The sequence below is a fragment of the Fukomys damarensis genome, unplaced genomic scaffold, assembly GCF_012274545.1.
Source record: "Fukomys damarensis isolate Sample0158 unplaced genomic scaffold, DMR_v1.0_HiC HiC_scaffold_17, whole genome shotgun sequence".
NCBI classification, from domain to species: Eukaryota; Metazoa; Chordata; class Mammalia; order Rodentia; family Bathyergidae; genus Fukomys; species Fukomys damarensis.
This window is the reverse complement of record NW_022900929.1, coordinates 11,568,191-11,591,979: the sequence shown is the minus strand read 5'-3', so window position 1 is coordinate 11,591,979 and position 23,789 is coordinate 11,568,191. Positions and strand designations below refer to the sequence as shown.

Below are 23,789 nucleotides of genomic sequence, written 5' to 3'. Positions count from 1 at the left end.
CCAGGTCTTGAACTCAGGTCGTTGCGCTTGTGAGGCAGGCAGTGGAACCACTGAGCTAAATCTCTGGCCCCATAAAGATTTTTTTGAATGAAGTAAACTTTAGGCCCTTGCTGGGTTCTTCTGCAATGTCCTTGTTTTTCTCTGGGTCATGTCCCAGGGTTTCTCCTTTCAGGTTATACCACTGAATATGAACTCAAATCTTCTTTACTCAGAAACGTACTGTGCAAACCACCAGAAAAACTGTATAAAATCCTCATCAATAAAAAGAGAATAATTTAATGGAATGCTTGGAAATGTTCCCAAATGTCCTCAATGTTGGGGGGAAAAAACCTCTAGCCTATAGTATTTCTATTCACTCATCCACAGGAATGGAAGTGAGGGGTAAGACAAGAAAAGGAGAGTCTTACTAGCATGGAGGCTCTGAAGATAAGGTGGTCTGGCTGCTTCTTTTCAGTAGAAAAATGAGCTAGGAGTTCTACAACCCAAGGGAAGATGTGGTCCTCTTCCAAAAGTGTTACACTGAAGAAAAAAAAAAAAGCATGTTTTGGTGATGATTAACAGGTTCAATATAATAAGTCAATAATAAAAATATGGATGTCTAGATTTGGATCAGATTTTTCTTAAAGAAAATAAAGTTTAATTTCCATTAGTGTTTAGAGTAGCATATACTAGATCAACCATTCCACAAGTAGCACTTATAAACTCTGGACAAAGTATGGAAACAACTACATGAAAGCATTGAATAGTGACCAAAGCAGGCTGAAAATGGAGACAAGTCAACCCAGGAAGAAAGAAATGACAATGGCTGAGTGAAACAGGGTCTCTATGTAGTTCAGGCTGGCCTTGAATGCACTATGTAGCTTAGGCTGGCCTCAAACAGGCAGTTGCCCTCCTGCCTCAGCCTCCCGAGTGCTGGGATTACAGGCATGGGCTACAGGCATACACTACCACATCACCCCCCCTGGCCAAATTTTTCATTTTTAATTGCACTGAATGTCATCTACGGCCCTTTCCTATATTTTTTATTTTGAGACAGTTTTGCTAAGCTACCCAGGCTGAGCTTGAACTACTATCCTCTGGCCTTAGCCTCCTAGACTGCTGGAATTATAGGTTTTCACCCCTAACATGAGGAATTTAAGGCTGGGACAAATCAGTCAAACAACTGGGCAAAATCTGTCAAAGTTGTGGAGACCCAGGGCACATGCACAGAACACAAGTTCCAGGATGACTGAGGCTTCTGAGTGCTGTACGTGGAACCAATACAAAAAGTGCCATTTTCAATTCTTCCTTTGCATCTGGTGCAAAGCTAGGTGAGTCTTCCATAAGGCAGTTTAAATCTGGTCCTGGGCCAAGTGAGTTTTTTATAGGACAACCATCCCAATGCTTTATTTTGATGAAAGGGAAGCCCATCCAGGAATTCCAGACACAAAAGACCCCTCTCCTCTATCCTCGTGGCCACTGTTCACCATTTGCTGTCACTCTGCAGAGTGCCTCTGTTCTACCTTCAGTAAATGTACTCCCTTTTCTGTGTGTTTGTCCAATTCTTTGTTTAGGACACCACGAACCTGGAAGGAATTTCCCTGGGCTCACCATCAGTGATACCACCACATCTGGCTCGTGGGTTTGTCCATCTATGAAACAGGGAAAACATTATCATATTAGGAGAATAACATTGTCCATGAAAAACCATTTGTCAGTACTTGACATATTTTAAATGCTCAATAGGGTATCATTACTTTTTTACTATTTCATGACAACTCTATGAAATTAGTGTTGGTGATAATTTGTTTGAAAATATTTTCAGGTGCTTCTTTTTGTTGGGCAAATTCTAACACCAGATTGTTGTTATGAAAGGCATAATTTACACTTGCTTCAGTTGAGTGTGTCATTTGTTCCTCAGCCACACATAGGTCTTCTACTATTGTGTAAAGGAATGGAACAGATGCTTTCTTTCTTTCTTTTTTTTTTTTTTTGACAATAAAAGTCTTCTTTATCATTCCAGTATAGAAGCCAGTTGTTACATTTTGGGCAAACTTAGTCTTTTATATGTGGTATCTGTGACTTTCTGAAATTATTCCTTTATTAAGTATTGGGGTTTTTTCCACTAAGTTTATTGGTACATTTTAGGTATACAATATAGTTACTGTCATCATTGGGATCTTGTACCTTTACATGATGTATCTTGGTTCTTATTTTTTCTCCATTTCCCTGTCCTCCCTTCACCCCCTCCACCCTTCCCTTTGCAAAGACTTTGTTTCCACTTTCCTTTTCTAATATTTTTTTCTTTTCCCTTCTTTCCTTTCCCCTACCCTTCCCACTTCCTTTACTCCTTTTCTTCCTACTTCACATTATCAACTATACATTTTGAACCTCATTTACACTTTTAGTTTTTCACACCAGAGAAACTATTTGGTATCTACACATGTATGCCCTATTTATTTCACTTGAGTATGGCCTCAATGTGCTTTCATTTAGCTATAAATGCCTCTAGTTTCTTATTCTTTATGGCTAAATAGTACTCCATTTTATAGAAAAAACACATCTTTATTTAGTCTCCAGTTGATGAGCAAATGGGCTGTTTCCTAGTTTTAGCTATTACAAACTGTGCTGCTATAAACATGGGTGAGCATATGGTATGTTTCTTTTGGGAAGATACACAGCAGAGGAACAGCTGGGTCAAATATGACCTCTAATCCTAGTTTTTTTGAAGTATCTCCATACTGATTTCCACAGTGGTTGCACTAGTCTGCACTCCCACCAACAATGGAGAAGGGTTCCTTTCTTCCCACAACCCTGCCAGCATTTGTTGTTGGTTGATTTCTTGATAGCAGCCATTCTCTCTGGGGTGAGGTGGAATCTCAGTGTTGTTTTCATCTGCATTTCTCAAATGGCCAATGATGTTGAACATTTTTTCATATATGTTTTTGCTGCTTTTACTTGTTTGTCTGAGAAGCGTCTGTTCATTTTTTGATGCCCATTTTTGAATTGGGTCTTTATATTTCGGGGGTCTGATTTTTTGAGTTATTTATATATTCTAGATAGTAGAACTCTTGTCTGAGGAACAACTGGTAAATTTTTTTTCCCACATTGTAGGCTGCCTCTTAGCTGTTTTGGTGGTTTCCCTCATAGTGCTGAAGCTGTTTAATAAGATGAGATCCCACTTGCTGATTCTTTGTGCTAGTTCTGTGCTACTGAGGATTTATTCATAAAGTCTTTTCCTATGCCAATGTCTTCAAGAGTTCTGCCTAACTTATCTTCCAGCAAGTTTAGTGTTTTTGCTTTCATATGTAGATCTTTAATCCAATCAAGTATTGGTTTTTTACAATAAAAAATCTCCAATAATAAAAATATTAAGACTTATGTTGTGATGCTTAACTGTATTATTGTGGTACTTAGTGTCTGATGGAGTGGTGAGGCAGGAGACTAGGGTGTGGCAAAGCTGGCTGGGAAAGTGGGCATTACATGTCAACTACAAAACTCCAGGACACACACGCAGAGCAGTTCCCAAAGCCCTGAATGTGGACTTCTCTCAAGAACTCAACCAGTTTTGGATAGTATGGACTAGACGTGATGCCAGTCTGCGGAGTAGGTATACAAAAAGGACAGTCAACATTGAGCTCTCTGCTACTGTGTTCTCACACGGTATCTCTATCTCGTCTTGCAGAGTGCTCTTATTTTCCAACTTTTACTTGGCCCAAATTGCTCTGCAGAGACTGTTTCTTTTCCTACCTTTAATAAATGTAAAACCTTGCTACCATTTGCACAGATCTTGACCAATTCTTTGCAAAGGACAGAAAGAATCAAGACACGACAGCTAGAAGAAGACTCCAGAACCCCAAAAGCCAGTAACAGTGGCCTAATAATTACTTAATACACTATAGATTCACAAATTCCATAGGTTCCCTACTCCAAAAATGAATGAATAAATAAATATTCCCACCTGCAGAAAATAATGTACCTCTTTCCCTTTTGAGTACCTAGACTCTATTTCTTTGAGTGTGTACTTTTAAAATTCTGCCCAATAAATCCCTTTATGCCTCTTCAAAAAGATAATTGATTATATATACATGTGGTTTTCTTGTTGATAGGCTGCACTGAAATTACATTCCTTTGTGCTGTCTCTGCTTCATGCTGTAAGGCATAGCACATACATATTTTATTAGTGGGACATGTCAGATATTTTCTTCTTCTAATGTCCTAAGATTGAGAGGGACTTTTGGTGAGTCATCGTCTGGGCCTCTGTAGTGACGTGTGACCTGACCTTATTTATCTGTCTACTGGGTGAATGCTTTGCTTCCTGAAATGAGACTGCAGTTCCTGAAATGCTGACTGTGTGGCTGGGGTAGCCTGTTCCTGGGAATTGCCCTCAACTGGCCTCCTGGCAAACAAGAGAGTATCTTATAATGAAGATGTCAGGTGCTTAAGTAAATTACCTTTAATTATGGAAAACATTAAAGGGCTGAAGCAGAATAAGTGGTCAAATTAGATTATCCTTTTCTTAGCAGAAGGTAAAAGGAATACAACTTCAAAAACATGAGTCCTGTCTTCACATTAAAAAAAAGAAAAAAGCAAAAACAAATCTCACTCCTAAGTGAAATAAATAAGTCCCACATGTGTAAATACCAAATAGTTTCCCTGGTGTGAATATTCTGCAACAATGCATAAGATTCTAATAAGATTACTGACATTTAGAAATGGGAGGAAAGGAGCTAAAGGTGTAGGGAAGGTGTGATACGAAGGGGAAGAACAAAAAGGGAAAAGAAAAAAATGTGAGAGAATGAAAAGATGAAAATAAAGTGTTTGTAGATGGGGAGGGGAGGAGGGGGTGAAGGGAGGGCAGAGGTAAGGGGAAAAAAATGAGAATCAAGACTTGCCATGTAAAGGTACATGATCCCAACAATGAATGTAACTGTACTGTATCCCTAAATGTACCAATAAACTCAATTAAAAAAAAAAAAAAACAAATCTCAGGTCATGTACTGAGTCTGAAAGAGTCATTTTTGTTTTTAGAAAACAATTATTCCTTAAGAAAACGTTAAGTACTTTTTATTGCATTAAAACAATATGAACACTTTATTTTTTATTTTTTTGGTACCGGGAATCAAACTTGGGTCCTTGCACTTGCAAGGCAGGCAGCAGAACCGCTGAGCTAAATCCCCGGCCCTGAACACCTTATTTTTGATAGAAGCAAAAATCAACTTGAGTGTGTATTACTACTGATATTAGTGAGGAGATTAAAAATAAAGGAATTGATTTAAAATATGCACTCAGGAATTGAACAGCTATTTATTAAGGAACAGGAACTGGCCTAGGTGCTGTATTCACAGCACAAACACAAGCAAACAAAATGCTTTTGCCCAGTAGAAGAAACACCAATAGAGCAAAGAGACAACCCACAGCATGGGAAAAAATTTGCTGCTGTTCCTCATATGAAGGACTAATACCTAGAATATATACAGAACTAACCCCCCCACCCAAATTTAAACGCCTAATCCAAAAATCTAAAAGAAACAGACACTTCTCTGATGAAGTACAGTGGCAAATAAATATATGAAAAAGTGTTCACCATTACTGGTCACTGGCAAGATGCCAATTAAAACAACACTGAGATTTCACCTCTAGGAAGAATGGCTATTATCAAGAAATCAACCAATAACAAATGTTGGCAGGCCTGTGGTGGAAAAAGGTACCCTTCACTGTTCGTTGGGAGTGCAGGCTGGTGCAACTACTGTGGAAATAGATGTGAAGATTCCTAAAAAAGCTATAACTAGTTCCATTCAACTCAGATGTTTCCTTTTTTGGTATTTTCCTGAAAGAATTAAAAGTATCACACCACAATGATATATGCACACCCATGTTTATAATGGTATAATTTGTAATAGCTAAATCCTGGAAACAGCCCAAATGCTTATCAGTCAATTAATGAATAAAGATGTGTTTTTTTATATATATATATATATACAATGGAGTACTACTCTTCCAGGATAGGCTTGAGACATTTTTAACTAAGAGGATGCACCTTGAGACCATACTCTTAAGTGAAATAAACTGGACACACATGTTTAAATACTGCATTGTTTCTCTGGTGTGAGAAACCGACAGTGGAAATAAGGACCAAAATGTATAATAGATATTGGGAAATGGGAAGAAAATGTTCAAATAAGAAGGGGAACAGGGCCGGGGATTTAGCTCAGTGGTTCGGTGGACTGCCTTGCAAGTGCAAGGACCCGAGTTCGATCCCCGGTACCAAAAAAAAAAAAAAAAAAAAGACGGGGAACAAAGAGGGATGGGGAGGAAAGAAGGGACAAGAAAAACAGAATAAAAGGAAAAATGGAAACAAAAACTTTTGTAAATAAGGAGGGGTTGAAGGGAAGGCAGAAGAATGGGGGAAGAAAAGAAGCAAGATAAATAATGCACAGGTACAAATTTCCTCTGATGAATGTGATCATTATGTGTATGTAAAATATACCAATAAAAAAATTTAAAAATAGGACCTGGGGATTTAGCTCAGTGGCACCACTCCTGCCTTGAAGGTGTAGGTCCTGAGTTTGACTTCTGGTACAAGAATAAATAAATAAGTATTTAAAATGCATCTACATACATATATAACATTATATAGTGACTTTCACCTAAATATATAGTAAAATTTTCCTTGTTCTCATAATAACTCCTAGTAGACGTGTAACATTTTCAAGTGGATATTATCATAATTTTCTTAACAGCTTTTAAAATTTTTGATCATGAATGAACTTCTAAGTTTTCTCTACACAGATTATGACAATGAATTTTTTTTGTGTGCCGAAAGTTTTTCCTTCTTTTTTTAAAATAAATCAACTGGTTTATTTCCTTAGATTAAATTCTTAGGACTGGGATTTCTAGATAAGTGAGTTGTAAATGTCTTTGCTTCTTTCTAAATATTCTGCTACAGCAAATGAAAGCCATTCTCTCCATCAGCCAGATGTCATCTGTTGAGGGCAATTGCCCCTCCCTACCCCAACTTTCTCAAGTTACCCTTTTATTGCTTCCTTGGGGACAAAAGTGACCCGTGATAGGGTCAGGAGTACCTCACTTTACACTGCAGAGGGAGAGGCCTCAGAGCTCTCCTGCTGCCTTACTTATGAAGGCCACCCTCGGCTCCAGCACTGATAGAAATGAAAATATGCCCTAAGCTGACAGAGGGAGTGGGCCATAAGGAGCACTGTGTGATCTTGGACATTGTATGGACCTCACGGAGACCCGCGTGAAGACAAAAATCAAAGACTAGTAGGTCATAGGGCATTTTAAACAGCAAAACAAAATGATTTCAAATTAAAATGTGTTTAATTGGCTCTCACTTGGGACTTAAATGTCTAAAGGCATTAATTTTCTTTTGATCAATTCCTTAGCAGTAATTTCTGGGCAGCTAATAAATTAAAAACTTATAGTTAGTTTTTCAATAAGCAATAATCTGATGTTTCATGGTATAATTTATAATTACAAGTTAGTTAATTCTTCGTTATTTTAGCATCTAATTATGAGAGGAAAATGTTTTTCAATGTCTCTACATAGGAAGGAGGATATTTTATGTTCAGATTACTCACATTATACCTTTATTTCAGCCCAGTTTTGTTATTGGCAAGGGCAGTCTGTATTATTGTCAAACCACCCTTATTTATAATTGTAAGGGATATGAGAAATCATTTGTTTAAAAACTCCACGTAGAAGCATATACGTAAATTTGTTGATTAAAAGAGAAATGTTGCGATGTGCTGAAGTGAGTTAAGAACGTTATCTACCCACCTTTGGATTCTGAAAAGTTGTGTGTGTGTGTGTGTGTGTGTGTGTGTGTGTGTGTGTGTGTGAGTGTGAGAGAGAGAGAGAGAGAGAGAGAGGGAGAGAGAGGGAGAGAGAACTGGAGAGTGAGATCAAGAGATGTATTGGAATCGCTGTTTCAAATAATTTAAGCACCCTCTTGTCTGAGGAGGAATGACGTTTCATGCATATGAAATTACAATTTTACAGGTCTCTGACTGAAGGCTGTATGCTTTGGGTTGTAAGTGTTCACTCTTGGGCCTCAGAACTTCGGAGAATAAAAGGTGCTTTGTTCTTACAAATAAGTTTCTTTATGCGTACTTGGTTATTTTGATTTAGAAAAATTTTAGAATTTAAGTGAAGGACACCTCAATTTCTTGTTTGTTGACGGATCCAGAAACCCCTCCCCATCCTCCTCGGTTTACAAATGACTGCATCTGTTTTCCTTAGCTTTAGGGATAGTCCTTAGCTTTTTGTCCTCCTGACTGAAGTCTCAGCAGAGTAGGTTGCTAAGGAATGAAACACACGCTGTACTAACATCGCAGGGTGCACTACCACCACCTAGCGTTCATTACTCATTCAACAATTTCTTGGAAAGAAATAGGATCCAAAGGTCCAGGGAGTCCCTCCCTAATTTGCATATGTTTGCATATAAACACTTCAAAGTCCCAGGACTCGTCTGTAGAACTGAATCTGTAGGATGTTCTGATTTGCATTTTGCTGACCTCTCGCAAAAGATCTATTTATAAGATAAGAAAATAGAGTACTGTACTTTGTTGAGTCTTGTACCTTTCTGGCAACTCGGTAGCCATATGTATTTGCAAGTGATGAGCTAATGCCCTCCTTTGAGTTGAGTTAAAACATATGAAAGGTAAAGTCATATTATCATAAAATGAGGGATACAAATTATCCTCCCATGAGAATGGAAGAAAGTGTAAGGAGTCCAAGGAGAATTTAGTTTCTGCATATGCTAAGCACATCTTTCTGTACTACATTCCAGATAATCAGTTTTCTCTCCCTTAGTAGGAGCATTTTCTTTTTTCTACCTGTGTAGCAAACCAATGTCTCTATATAAATTTTCATTCCTTTTGACTGCTGTTTATTACTATTCACATTTTACTATAAAAATACTGACTTGGGAAGATGTGAAAAATGCAGGAAAGTAGAAATTAACAGAAAGGGGGAAATATGGTTTCTAGTCCTCTCTCCTAAACATATCATGGCTACTGTGTTACTGAGCTCGTGCCTTGAACACAGATTCTGGGACCAGACTTGCCTGGGTTTCAACCTTAACTGGGCTATTTCATAGCTGAGAATTCACTTTCCTCATTTTTTTTTTTTTTTTTTGAGATGGGGTCTCACTATGTAGTTGAGACTGACCTGGAACTCACTATGTAGCCCAGGCTGGTCTCGAACTCACAGTGATCCTCCTGCCTCAGCCTCCCAAGGGCTGGGATTACAGGCGTGACCACCATGCCCGGCTTCCTCACTTTTAAAACAGGGACCACAACTCTTTGTGGCGTAGGATTGTTATGAGGATTAAACAAATTAATAGATTTGTTTTTGATAGTGCCTGTGCATAGTAGACATTTTCTGTGTATTACTTCCCTCCTCTATTTCCTCTTTTCTTCCCAAATCCTTCCTGCTGTAAAGACTATGTACCACCGGGCATCCAGCTAGAAACCAATGATTTATTAAACTGTGTTTTCATCTAGTTTTTAAAATTTTGTTTTTTTTTCTGTACTTTAATGACTGAAATTATACTAAAATATAAGGATGTACCCTCTAATGTCTTCACATTATATTGTAATATTATTTATTCATTAGAATACTGTTAATAATTGGTAAGTGCTGTTGTCTTCATGTTACTAATTAGCCTGATACAAGAGGGTGACACACAATTCAGATATGTGGGTTTTTATGGTTAACATGTGAAATGAAGGAGAGCAATATTTTTCAAAAAAGACAAACATAAAGTTTTATTTTCCCTTCTAAAAATGAAAAGATATGTTATATCTTTTATATATATGTTATATATGTTCATTACATTTCTGGTTATATTTTCCTTCTGGTTAGGGAACTCGCCCATTTTTTTTTCCTCTTATCATACGGTGCCTATGCATATACCTCCAAGGCATGAGGCTAAGTGTCAGGGATGTAACTGACACTGAATAAGATAGTTTTCTGGAGGACGGAGAAGTTAAGAGACACTCAACATGATGCAGAGAAAATACCGGGGAAAGGGACTAACCCTGCCTGAGGAAGTTGCGATTTAACACTGGTACTGAAGGATAAATAAACATTTGTCAGGAAAGAATGTAGAATGAAATAATCTGTGCAGAAGAGTTGACAATGAGTAAAATGAGAGGTTAGGAGAAGCTCTGGCATGTCCACAGAGCGCTGTGTGATTGTCCTTAGTGTGGGGTGCATACAGGCCAGATGTCAGGATAGGAAACAAGACCGACAATGCTGTTTCAGCCCAGGATTGAAATTCAAGTTCATACTTTATTCGGGGGGTGGGGGGCGGAATAGATCAAGCTTTAAATCAGGAGAGTAAACTGTTTTAGGAGGATAGTACCGATGAGAGAGAGGACAGACAGGAATAAGCTAGACTAGAAGTGCTAGACTGGTGGGGCTGGCACACAAGTTAATGAAAATCTGATGATCTGAATGAAAGAAGGCCAGATTTAAATATGTTCTGAGGATGTTAAACTTCTCAAGCAGAAGGAGGGTGTGATGGTTAAGAACAAGCAGCAGAAGACCTAAGATTTCTGCTTTGGGTGGGCAAATGGGACATTTGTAGAATGAAAATACAAAAGGCTCTGGGGATGGGGAGGAGAGAGAAGGGAGTGAGGTCCTGTGTAGACACACTGCATGTGCTAAGCCACTGAAACAGGCCTGATGAACGGGCAGTTGGAAACTTAGGTCTGGAGCCTGGGAGATGGAAGGGGTTTGGAATCACTCAATGGTGCATTTCTTACAATGCGTCCCGTTACGTTATAGCACTGTGAGATAAGGGTGTACCTTTGCAATCAGCTGTCTCCTTCCTGAGTTTATTTATAGCACACAAAATTTGGCAACCTCAGCAGTTTTAGTAACAGAAATGTCAGAATGACATAACATTGTGGGCTCTCCCTCTTCCCTTTTTTCTTAAAAAAAAAATGACCAAATATATCAGCACCTAGAAATTAGATGGAATTCCTGTTTCTAAAATAGCCCCATTACTCAACCCAATGTTTAGGTCTTTGGCCTGGATTGCTGTTTGTGTCAGCTCTGGGGCAATCTTTCCTTGCCTGGACCCACACAGCTTAGGGTCCAAAGCCAGGGAGAGTGGTAGGAGATGAAGAAAAAAAACAAAGAAACAAAGACTACTTTGAAAGTTGTGACTAGGTGGAACCATAGCCTGTCGGGAGCTAAGGGCCATCTGGAATCCCATGCACTATTTAGTGGAAGGCAAACAGGAAAAGAAGGCAGGGCAATAGTGCTACATGGCCTAAGTGGCCTAGGCTGAATGTAGTGTGATTGTTTTGTGAACAGGGCACGCGCAGGTATGTAACTGTGTCCTGGGGCTGTGCCAGTTTGACTATCTAGTCTATGGAGGAGAAAGGGAGTAGGGAGTAGGTAAAGGGCCATGTTCAGGCTTGGCCAGGCATTTCCTGACCATGTACCTTCCTCTAGATTGTTCCCTCGGGAGACCTGGCAGGCCTACAACCTAGAAAACAGGTCAAGCCAGATTTGTTTCTTAGGCTTTGGTTGGTTTTCATCTAGAAGTTCGTATTCATGGGACATGGTATAATGAACACACCATTATTAATCCTCTGCTGTCCAGGACCTTCTGCAAGTTTAAGAGTTGCTTTTTCAATCCAGTAGCCTCAACTCAGCTAATTCTCAACTTTATGTTCTGGGATCCGCTGTGCAAACATACATTATGTAACCAGCGGTGGCAAGAGATGTTATTGTTTTGGGAATCTTATGAAGGTAAACCCAGATAAAATCTCAAGATTTACTACCATGAAATTGTTATTCAGGGTGATCTTAAAATGCATCATTGGAAATGGGTATTTCATAGCCCGGCATAGGGTACATTCCTGTGATCTCAGCACTCAGGGAGATTTAGGCAGGAGGGTCACAAGTTCAAGCCCAGCCTAGGCAGTTTAGCAAGACCTGCTTCAGAAAAGGGGGTGGGTGGGTACTGGGGTGTAGCTTGGTACAAAGACCACAGGTTCATTTCCCAGGCTTCAGTACCACGAAAAAGGAAATAAGTTACAGGTTATTCCACACCTAACCTGCAGGGAAGAGTAACATCAAGACTTCAGTGGCTGTTTATAATAGTCTGTGTTGATCTGAGATTTTAGCTGCATCCACAAATATGGAAAAAATATAACTAGATGAATTAATAAACCTCTGAATCTTTGAAATGCTGTTTACACCTGGATTTGAGCCCTCTCCGCCCCCTTTCTGACAGTACTGGGGACTGAACCTAGGGCTTTTGCACTGAGCTACATCGCCAGCCTTTTTATTGAGACGGGGCCTCGCTAAGTCACTCTGTTGCTCCAGGTTAGGCTCAATTTGTGATCTTCTTGCCTTGGCCTCCTAGAGCACTAGGATTACAGGCATGTATGACCATACCTGGCTATGCCCAGACCTTTAAAAGTTTTTTCTTAAGATACTGTCAGGATCTTGTTAAATTTCCAAGGCTGGTCTCAAACTTTTACCTTTCTGCCTCAGCTCTTAAGTACCAGGAATCATAGGCATGCACTCTTAAAAAAACTGGTTTTCAAATGTCACTTTGATACCTTCAGCATGTTTTAGTAAAACCTGAAACTCTATATACCATTATTTTGTTTTGTTGCCTCAGCTTTTTCCATATTCTGTGAACTATGAAGATGGCTTAAGATCACAGTAGTACATTTCCGTAGACCCTTGGAGAGACACTGTGGACTACAACAGTCCACCTTTTAAAATGGATGACATAGCAGCTAAGGCTACAAGGAGGGACAATTATTTGGGTGCCTCTGAGGTCAGGAGCCTCATTTAAATGTGTTTCAGGAGAAAAAAAAAAAATCCTGATCCTGACATGCCTAGGTCTTAGGAGAAAAACCTGAATATAATTTTGTCATGAGAGACTAGTGATTTCACCTCAAGAGAACAGAAGTCAGTAGTTTTATTTCTGTGAGAATAAATATTTTATTTGGGTGAGAATATCCAGCAAAGCTATAATTTAGAAATAACCGGGCACATTGGTTAGGCAACACTATTGACACTTCACTACTTGGAATAACGAAGCAACTATTTTTCTTCAGGCTTGAGCAGGAAATGTACTTTCTGTATTTTTCATGGAATTGAATATTCTGGGGTTTTTTTGGAGCTATGTAGCTCAGGTTGGCCTTGAACTCACTCTAATTTGGTCTCAATCTCAATCCTCCTGCCTCAGCCTCCTAAGTGCTGGGATTATGTGTTTGGCAAACATGCCCATCTTGAATATTCTTATCAATACATAACCAAACTGAATTTTGTATTTTAATCATTTAATTAACAGTATAAATATTATTTTAGTTTCTATTATGGTCGCCTAAACATATGGCTGTAGGCCTATATATTTACATACATACATATATATACATATATACATACATACATACATATATATGCATGCCTGTGCTACATAGCAAGCCATACTAGCCTGCACTACAGAGACTTTGTCTCAAAAACAAAACAACAACAAAATCACTAAGTTAGAATGTTTGACGTCATTAAGGAAGAAACTAATTTTTCTAGTTGTGGCTCACAACTACATATGTGTGTGTGTGTGTGTGTGTGTGTGTGTGTGTGTGTGTGTGCGCGTGTGCTATGTTAGTATTAGGCTAATTTGCTAACATGCGTCTGATTTACTGGTGATGAGGTACAAAACCACCTGATGGTGACTGATGCAGAAAGTAGCAGCAATTTCTTGCAAAATATTTTGACTCTTGTTCGCTTTTGCTAAAGTCTAAAAATGCTTGATTCTGAAAATGGCCATACTACCGAAACTGCTATACAGATTCAATGCAATGCCAATTGAAATTCCAATACTATATTTCACAGAACTAGAAAAAAGAATCCAAAAATTCATCTGGAACCATAAGAGACATAGAATAGCAAAAGCCATCCTAGGCAACAGACACATGACAGTGGGTATAACAATCCTCAATTTGAAACTATACTACAAAGCCACTGTGACAAAAACAGCACGGTACTGGCAAAGCAACAGGCGTGAGGATCAGTGGAACAGATTGGAAGACACAAAAACAAATCCAGATATACTCAGCTACCTCATCTCTGACAAAGGAGCTGACCATCCTCAGTGGAGGAAAGATAGCCTCTTTAATAAATGGTGTTGGAAAAACTGGATTTCAACCTGCCACAGATTAAACCTGGACCCTTATCTTTCACCATGCACTAAATTAAAATCCAGGTGGATTAAAGATCTAAATAGTAAAACAGAAACACTAGACTTGCTGGAAGGTAAGTTAGGCAGAACTCTGGAAGACGTTGGCATAGGAAAAGACTTTATGAATAAATCCTCAGTAGCACAGGAACTAGCAGAAAGAATCAACAACTGGGATTTCATCTTATTAAAAAGCTTCTGTACTGCAAAAGAAACCATCAGCAGAACTAAGAGACAACCTACAACGTAGGAAAAAAATTTTACCAGCTGCTCCTCAAAGGACTATTATCTAGAATAAAGAACTCAAAACAATCAGCACCCCCCAAATATAAAGACCCGATTCAAAAATGGTCATTCGAAATGAACAGACATTTCTCAGACAAACAAGTAAAAGCAGCAAATAAATATATGAAAAAATGCCCCACAGCACTGGTCATTCCAGAGATGCAGATGAAAACAACACTGAGATTTCACCTCACCCCACAAAGAATGGCTGCTATCAAGAAATCAACCAATAATAAATGCTAGTGGGGCTGTGGGGAGATAGGAACCCTTCTCCACTGTTGGTGGGAGTGCAGACTGTTGCAACCATTGTGGAAATCAATATGGAGGTACCTCAAAGAGCTTGGACTGGAGGTTCCATTTGACCCAGCCATCCCTCTGCTGGGTATCTTTCCAAAAGAACTAAAAGAATCCTATCACAGTGATGTATGTGCACCCATGTTTGTAGCGGCACAGTTTGTAACAGCTAAAACGTGGAAACAGCCCATTTGCCCATCCATTGGAAACTGGATAAAGAAGATGTGGTTTTTCTATAAAATGGAATATTACTCAGCCATAATGCACAAGAAAATAGATTCATTCATAGGCAAAAGGATACATATTGAAGATATACTCCTAAGTGAAATAAATAAGTCACACATGTGTAAATATTGAATAGTTTCTTTGGTGTGAATAAACTGCAATAATACATAAGATCCTAATAAGATTACTGATATTGTGAAATGGGAAGAAAGGGGCTAAAGGTGTAGGGAAGGTGGGATGGGTAGGGGAAGGGTAATAAGGGAAAAGAAAAAAATGTGAGATAATGAAAAGATGGAAATAAAGTGTCTGTAGATGGGGAGAGGAGGAGGGGGTGAAGGGAGGGCAGGGACGAGGGGAAAAAATGAGAACCAAGACCTGTCATATAGAGATACAAGATCCCAATAATGAGTGTAACTGTACTGTATCCCTAAAATGTACCAATAAACTCAATTAAAGAAAAAAACTGCTTGATTCTGATCAGGAATTTGAAAATGACAATGTCACTTGTAATTATTCAGCTTGTCTTAAAGTATAAATAACCAGTGACAGAAAATAAAGTGGCTTATACTACATTTAATAGTGTTAATATTGTAGAGATTTCAAACCTCATGAAGGACAATTCAGGTGAAGTGTTCAATATACATAGATTTTGGATACCTTATTAGAAAACAAAGTGCTGTAAGCAATATTCTGAACATTGCTTTCATTTGAAAGGGAAGATAATTTTCAAAGTTGCTTGAGGTGCTGTAATACATCAACTGAGATTCCCAGCTGTGTAACTAAACTGGCCGTCTGTTCTAAAATCCAGGGGAGGCTTGCGTTTGTAGAATATGAAGGCTCTCGTGTTTGACAGCCTTCTAGATATGAACAATCTGCCCTGCTAGGACTGTTGCCACAGTTTTTGTTAAACTCAGCATTACTGTCGTAAAGTCTTTCATCTTTAGCTTCATTAATCTTCTCAGCTGGAACCACACGACAAAGGTCCATATCCTCAATGGAGTCCAATAAATCTCCAACACTGGGTCGGGGAGGGACTGATTTCAGTTGTGTGAGCACATACTCTTCACACTGGCTCACTGCATCTAGGAGATTATTTATCTTGCTGATCAGAGTCAAACTATTATCATGAAGGTGACACCAGGAGAGCAGAGCGCTGAATGAAAATATAAAAAAAAAGTTAAATAGGAAAAAAATTAAATAGTCACAGGCTTTTAGGACATTTGATGTCAAGCCCTACATGTTTTTCTACCAGACAACCATGCAAAAATGGATGAATGATAATAACCTCAATCAAAATCAAGAAAGCAATGATGGTAAACAGGATTAATACATTTACGACAGGACTGTAATTTGTACATCTCGCCATACTGTGGTGCATGTATGCCTGTCCCATTGGGCAGTGTGGGACAGTCCCATTGGGTGGTACAAGCTGCTTGATGGGACAGTCATGTGTGTACCACCAGTGGTTCAAGCTGGAAGAAACTATTAAAAATAAGAATGTTGGGCTGGGGATTTGGCTCAGTGGTGCAACTGCCTGTCTCACAAACGCAAGGTCTTGAGTTTAATCCCCAGTACCAAAAAACAAACAAAAAAAATAATGTTATCATTTAATACAAATTAAGCAAGAATACTTAATCATATGAACTGCTTATACCTCCTTCATAGCTTTTTATGACTTTGGATTTTCCCTAATCACCATGTAATTTCTGGTGCAGAGGGATACAATTTAGAGAAAGATCAGAAAAATTAGTTTCTTCTTTAATGACATCAAACATTCTAACTTAGTGATTCTGTTGTTGTTTTTGTTTTTGAGACAAGGTCTCTGTAGTGTAGGCTAGTTGTGGCTCACTTTGTAGCACAAGCTGGCCTTGAATTCACTGCAATCCTCTTGCCTCAGCCTCCCAAGTGCTGGGATTACAGGTATATACCATTATGCCCGGCAATAAATTAGTGATTCTTAATATTGGCCACACATTAGAATCACCTGAGCTATAAAATACTTCCTTGGAAAAGGTAAGAATTATTCTAGATTTAATATTTTCTTACTTTTTAGAATGGAATACATATGGTTTAAAATTTTTTACATTTCTAGAATGGAATACAGTGGCAGCTCAGTTCATGAACCTGATTCTTTTCACGATTCTGGTCACAAACCAAGTTGGATGAAAGCAGAATCAAATTCAATGGTTAGGTTCAAAGTTGACCTTATAGGAAAAATTGATTCAGTTTTTGTTCTAGTTTGTTTTGTGACCAGAATCATGGAGAAAATAATATGTGAACTGAGGAATATATATGTATAATATCTCCCCCATATATTTTATCCTTACACAGGGGCATGCTAATCTTTACTGTGTTATTCCAATTTTAGTACATGTGCTGCTGAAGCAAGTACTCCCCACACATTTCAGATTGTTCAGAAAATCATGTCATGTCAAAAATAATGTTAATTATGAAAAGCAATTGTTTTTTTGGGCTGGCGATTGAGCCCAGAGCCTCATGCACACTAGTACATGCTCTCACTGAGCTGCATCCCAGCTAAACAGTAACGTTTTAAAAATGGAATCAGTTGTTACAAAAACTTCAGCAACAACCATTATTGGTTTATACAAAGATTAATTTAACTTAATGATATGAAGATGAACACTCGATCATTTTCCTACCATAGTAGACTATAAATTCTGGTCCCTGCCAGTTGAATTTTTAAACACATGATTTTTCGTTTTGATAGCTTTCTTTTATCCTCTTCTCTTTCAAAATCAGGGATTTGTTGAAGTATTTTATGTTTTTCTCTACAGAGGACAGTTGGGATCAACAAAGATGGCCCTGTCCTGCGGAGCGGAGGCTATTTGACCAGTTGACCCTGCTATATGCCATTAATGCCATGGATTAAAATACATGGATGCATTTTTTTTCAATTACTAATAATAACTTTCATAATGTACTTCTGGTCTGTTGTATTGTTTACCACATGTACAAGCACTAACAGCTTTTATTCAATACATAAAGATCTTTTAATTAGAGACTGGTGGTAGATTGGCTAGCATATAAGTATATACCTTCTGCAAAAAAGGGCAATATCTGGTTTACATATGAAGGTGGGTGAATTGACAATAATTTTTACTTTTTAAAGGCAGTGTCACTGTATGTTCTGAAGCACTCCTGTGTACCCCATGATAGGAAAAGTGAATTAAACATTTCATTTTTATATATTACTTTATAAAAAGTACTCTGGTATTGAGGCTAAAATCCTTTAGCATTTAAGTTTTTTTTTTTTTTTTTTGGTACAGGGGATCGAACTCTGGCCCTTGTGCTTTTGAGGCATGCAGCAGAACCACTGAGCCAAACCTCTGGCCCTAGCATTTAAATTTTTTTTTTTGGAACTGGGGATCAAACTCAGGACACTGCGCTTGCGAGGCAGGCAGTGGAACCACTGAGTTGAATTCCTGGCCCATAGCATTTAGGTTTTTAAGCTTACCTCAATGTTCCTCTGAGCTGTCCATAGTTCATAATGACTTCTGCACCTTCCTTATAACCTTGATTGAAGCCCTGTTGAAGAGCAACTGCTTTACCAGCATCTACTCCGTCTCTATAACCTTCCTAAAATAACGAAGAGCTGCAGCTGTAACTACACAAAGTGAAGCACATGTGGACCTTTCTTTGGAAAGGCACACAATCAATTTGAAAAATGGATGAAGTTGGCCTTTCTGTGTTATTAAATACACTATAGTGTAGGCACAGAAGCAAACAACACAATTTTTCTGGCCACACCTTACTATTGGTTTATCTTTTCTTATTCCACTTTTAAAGTCTAGATTTACTGGGAAATTTTTAAACATATTTTGTTTGTTTTGACAAAGAGTCTCCCTAAGTATAATATAGGCTGCCCTCGAACTCACTATGTAGCCCAGGATGGCCTCACACTTGTGGTTCTCCTCCTCCCTTGGCCTCCAGAGTACTGGGATTACAGGTGTGGGCTTCCATGCCCAGTGACACACAATTTCAAAAAACTCTGTTAGCAATGTCTTCACAGAGAGGAAAATGCAGGCATGGCCCCTGGCAAATGACTGGAATGGTGTGGGTGGGTAAGAAGGCTGGCAAAGTCCGGAAAGAGGAAACAATGTCAGGAAAAGGAAGATGAGAAGTCTGGTTTTAGAAATTTTGCTTGATACCCAAATTCCATGAACCCGGAAATTCTCAGTGGGTAGAGAGATTCTGCCTTGTATCTCCCAAGGGTGTCACGGCACTCACAACACGCTCAGTACTTACAGGTCTAGCCCGAACCTCCTGGAGAGCATTTTTGTAATTGAACAACATGATTTTTGGACTAAGCAAGTATTATTTTACTGAAAGATTAAATTAGGGCAGATCCCCAACTGCAGGTGTACGGGCATTTTAATTTTTGGCAGATATGTGATCAGAGCTATCCACCTGGAAATTAGCACTTAGTTTAAAGGAAGAGTGAGGCAAATTAGGAAAAAAATAGTTCACACTTAACAAACACAAAGGAAATGAACTTTAATATCTCTTACCTAGCCCACTAGCTCTCCCCTACTGCCCTGAGGCAACATTCTCAAATCCGCCTTTCCCAAATTTTTTGATTAGTGTCACTCCTAACTGGGATCCCCACACATTCAAGGAGCGCCTTCGGAAGGGCATCGCGTCCTTGCACAGCCATAATGAGTGAGTGGTTCCCGTATACTTCTTCCCCAGCTCTTCCCCTGTGGTCCTCGTTGAACTGAAAAACTTTAAAGGCTATTTAAAGTTTACTTTGGTAGGTCCGCAGCTGCGTCAGGTGCTCACAACACACTTTCCAGTACATTGGGAAATTCGGGCATGATCGGGGCAGACCCGGAGCAAGCAGGCCCGGGTCGGGGGCACTTAGGAGCCCGCTCCTTCACAAACCCAAGCCACTGTCCCCACCGCCCAGCGCCCCAATGGGCCCCCGCCGTTTCCGCCCGGGTTTACTTTGACTCGTCTCTGCATGTTGCTCCGCCATTCCCGCTGTACCAGAAGAGACTCATCCGCTTCCTCGTCAAACACATCCCCCTGGTCTCCAGCTTTCACAACAGCTTGAGCAGTTTGAACCCACGACATCACCCAGGCAACCAACAGAGTCGCCGACCACCGGAAACGCTGGAGACTCCTTCCGGGACAGGGAGCGGGGCGAGGCCAGTCAGCCCGGCGCGGTTTGCGGCTGCGCGCGCTGCGGTCGGGTCCGGGTGCGCTTTCGTTGTGGGTGATGTTTTTAGTTCCTGGTGTTTTGGCGGGCTCTCTCACGGACTCATAGCGCGTAGGTTTTAGTGCGGTGATTCTTCGGCCTGGCTGTTCCTAGCGACCTTGATTTCCGCGCAGGGCCGCCCACACCCTGAGTAGCGCACCACGTTCCCATCAGGGTCTACAAGTTTCCGATTAGGAAGCTGGAGCTGTTGTGAAACCATTCATGGTGTTGACATGACTGTCCAAGACTCCTTTAGAATCCCCCTTGGTGTATTTAATTGGTAAGATAGTGTAGCCAAGAGCAATAATATTAAAAAAATTGATTCTGCTGTCCATTGAAGATCAACAAAAAATAGAAAAAAAAAACCCCAAAAAGAAATAGTAATAGCCTTGTTAAAAAAAATATATATACATACATACATATACACTGTGTGTGTGTGTGTGTGTGTGTGTGTGTGTGTGTGTGTGTGTTTGAGTTTGATTAGGAGCATCCTTCCTTTCTTTGGTTTGGGGAGGTGGGTCGTGGGGCCCACACTCAGTACCCAGGCCCAGCAGGAACCAGGAGGGGAGCTGGGTGTTGGTGACTGAGTAGACACCAGTATCGTTCTGTGTATCCTTTGTGTGACTAAAAATGTGTCACGTAATCATAATGACCTAATATATTTTCTTGAATACCTAGCTTGTGTCAGGCGCAATTTTAGGCTTTTGAAATACAGCAGTGAGAAATACCTTGTGGAGTTTTTGGGAGCACAATTGACAGAGGATGAGCAATAAGCAGGGTATAAACTTTTGTTTTTTCTTTTTGAGACAGGGTCTTGTAGTTAGTTTAGGCTGGCCTTGAACTCACCATGTTGCCCAGGCTGGTCTCAAACTCATGGTAATCCTCCTGCCTCAGATTCATGAGCGTTGGGATTACAGCTGCACCCACCTTATGTATAAACAACTCATTTACTTGAAAGATCCTAAGTGATAAATGGTACGAAAAAATTTAAAACAAAGTAATGAGTGTGTCGGGGAGCGGAGTGGTGGTGGTGGTGCAGGTTACGATTTTATTTTTAATGTAGTTTTGTGTGCCTGCTTGGGATTGAACCCAGGATCTTGTGCCTGCTTCACCACTCAACTACACCCCTTGCCTCAAAATTACCATTTCAAATAGAATTTTGCATTCAATGAATGAATGAATGCATGCATGAATAAATAAATATTGTGTTAATTACTTTTCTCACGTTGCTGAGACAAAATACCCCGACACCCAAAGATAAAGGAGGAAATGTTTATTGGGCTCACAGTTTGCAGAGGTTTCAGTCCATAATTGACTGGCTCCAAGGCAGAGTGGCTTGGCAGAGGAGTGTTGCAGAGGAGAACAGTTCATGATACCCACAAGGTAGCAAAGCAATCATGGGACCTTAACAGCATCTTTTTGCCCTTTCTATCTTGTCCAGACTACTTAGAGCAGGTAGCACTCACACTCTTAATCCTAGTGCCCTTGATCCTAGCACTGCACCATGAATCAATCCCAGTGTCACACACTCTAGATTGAGCTACCTCTGGAAAAGCCCCACCTATGACTGCATGAGGCAGTGGGAAGACATCTAGACACAAGCCATAACAAATAACAAATATAAAACTTGTATATTAATATAATATATATTAAGATACATATCTTGGTTAGAAATGAAACGGTAGTAAGATAAATAATAAAGATAACAATTGAAATTAATAAAATAGAACATTCCTGAATTTGCATAAATAAATCCACTATCTGCTTCTTTGAAATCACCGATAAAATAGAGAATCTTGTCGTGGCTCTAATTTTCCTCTTTAAAAAGGACAAAATTATGCAGGGTAGAAATTGGAAAGAAGGTAACCACTGATGTAGAAGAAAATTGAAATATAAATTACTAACTAGAGCTCACATTTGAAAATGTAGGAGATATGAATGATTTCCTAAAAAAAAGACCCAAGAAGTAGAAAACAAGAAGAGCCTAATTACAACAGAAAAATTGGAGATGAAATGTCCACTATCAAAAGTAGCATGAGTAGGTTCACTGTTAAGTCTTTTAAAAAATTTTGTTTTGGTACTGGAGATTGAACTCATGTCCTTGTGTTTTCCAGGCAGGTGCTGGAACCACTGAGCTAAATCCCCAGCCCATCTTTTTTTTTTTTTTCTTCCTCATTGAGTTTATTGGTACATTTTAGGTATACAGTACAGTTACATTCATTATTGGGATCTTGTACCTTTATATGACAGGTCATGGTTCTCATTTTTTCCCCTTGTCCCTGCCCTCTCTTCACCCCCTCCTCCCCTCCCCATTTACAAACACTTTATTTCCATTTTTTCATTTTCTCCTATTTTTTTTCTTTTCCCTTATTCCCTTTCCCCTACCCTTCCCACTTTCCCTACATCTTTAGCCCTTTTCTTCCTGTTTCACATTGTCAGTTATCTCATTCAGCCCATCTTTTTTACTCTAAAGAATGATAGATAATTAAATATTACTCTTTTCTTTTTCTCTTTTTGGTACCAAGGCTCGAACTTGGGACCTTGCACTTGCAAGGCAGGCAGTGGCACCACTGAGTTAAATCTCCGGCTTAAATATTATTTTCAAGGCAAAGAAAAGATGGAAACTCCCTGAATTATTTCATGGATCCAGTCTTATTATAACATGAGATAGTATTACAAAATTTAACAATGTTCTAGTTAGTTTATGAATATATTGATAAAGACTTTACCAAGAATCCATTAGTGGAGCTGGGGTTTAGCTCAGTGGTTCCACTGCCTACCTCACAAGAACAAGGTCCTGAGTTTGATCCCCGGCACCCTCCCCTTCCCATCAATTAGCTGGGGCTTTACTAAAAGAAAAAAAAATCCAATAGCAATTTATATTTTAAACACTCAGATATTAAAATATTTCTTTTAAAGTTTCCATGTCCATCCTGTGGCTCTGTGGGCTGAACATGGTCCTACTAAGGTAAACTGACAAGACTGTAAATCATTAATATTATTATGTGATTTTTAGCAGTGCTTTTCACAATTCGATTACCATTTTCTTTTTTTTTTTTTTTTGGTTTTTTGAGACAGGGTCTCACTATGTAGTTGAGACTGACCTGGAACTCACTGTGTAGTTCAGGCTGGTCTTGAACTGACAGCAATCCTCCTGTCTCAGCCCTCCGAGTGCTGGGATTAAAGGAATGTGCCTGGCTGTTTTTTGTTTTTTTTGTTTTAGGTACCGGGGATGAAACCTGGGTCCTTGAGCTTGTGAGGCAGGCAGCAGAACCACTGAGCTAAATCCCTGGCCCTTGACTCAATTACCCTGTACTCCATTGTGGACTGTGTGGGTGACAAAGGAACACTGCAGTAGCACCCATCACTCAACAGTGGGATGGGAACCCCTGTGTATTAGATGTTACATGTATAGTGAGACTTGGCAGTTACTAGGGTTTCACCTACCTAAATGTGTGTGTGCCGGTGAGACAGGTGTTGTTTATTTAATTCTTAAACTTGGGTTTGTAGTGTTAATTTGTAATATAATATATTAAATATAAAAAGTTT

At 39.3% G+C, this 23,789-nt stretch overlaps 1 protein-coding gene and 1 non-coding gene across 3 annotated transcripts; both read right to left on the bottom strand.

Moving 5' to 3' along the window:
* Positions 1–15,430: 15,430 nt before the first annotated feature.
* On the bottom strand, positions 15,431–20,193 carry Yae1 (YAE1 maturation factor of ABCE1). 2 transcript variants are annotated; one of them, XM_010610863.3, is made up of 3 exons: positions 19,988–20,193; positions 18,498–18,568; positions 15,431–16,175 (listed from the first exon to the last, which is right to left on the bottom strand). In XM_010610863.3, the coding sequence occupies exons 1-3, from the start codon at positions 20,114–20,116 to the stop codon at positions 15,749–15,751; spliced, it is 627 nt and encodes a 208-aa protein (XP_010609165.1). In that variant the 5' UTR covers positions 20,117–20,193; the 3' UTR covers positions 15,431–15,748. The 2 variants fall into 2 exon arrangements, with proteins under 2 accessions (XP_010609165.1, XP_010609164.1); XM_010610862.3 differs by having other exon boundaries at positions 18,498–18,619; positions 19,988–20,192.
* LOC117286607 lies at positions 17,309–17,414 on the bottom strand. Its single transcript, XR_004517775.1, has one exon. It is a non-coding gene; the product is annotated as a U6 spliceosomal RNA (small nuclear RNA).
* Positions 20,194–23,789: the final 3,596 nt, after the last annotated feature.

Coding starts and splice junctions, on each gene's coding strand:
- Yae1 (XM_010610862.3), bottom strand. CDS start 20,116: ATGTCGTGGGTTCAAACTGCTCAAGCTGTTGTGAAAGCTGGAGACCAG. Junction 18,620..19,987: donor ACATGCAGAGACGAGTCAAA/GTAAACCCGGGC, acceptor TCGTTATTTTAG/GAAGGTTATAGAGACGGAGT. Junction 16,176..18,497: donor CAGCTCAGAGGAACATTGAG/GTAAGCTTAAAA, acceptor ATTTTCATTCAG/CGCTCTGCTCTCCTGGTGTC.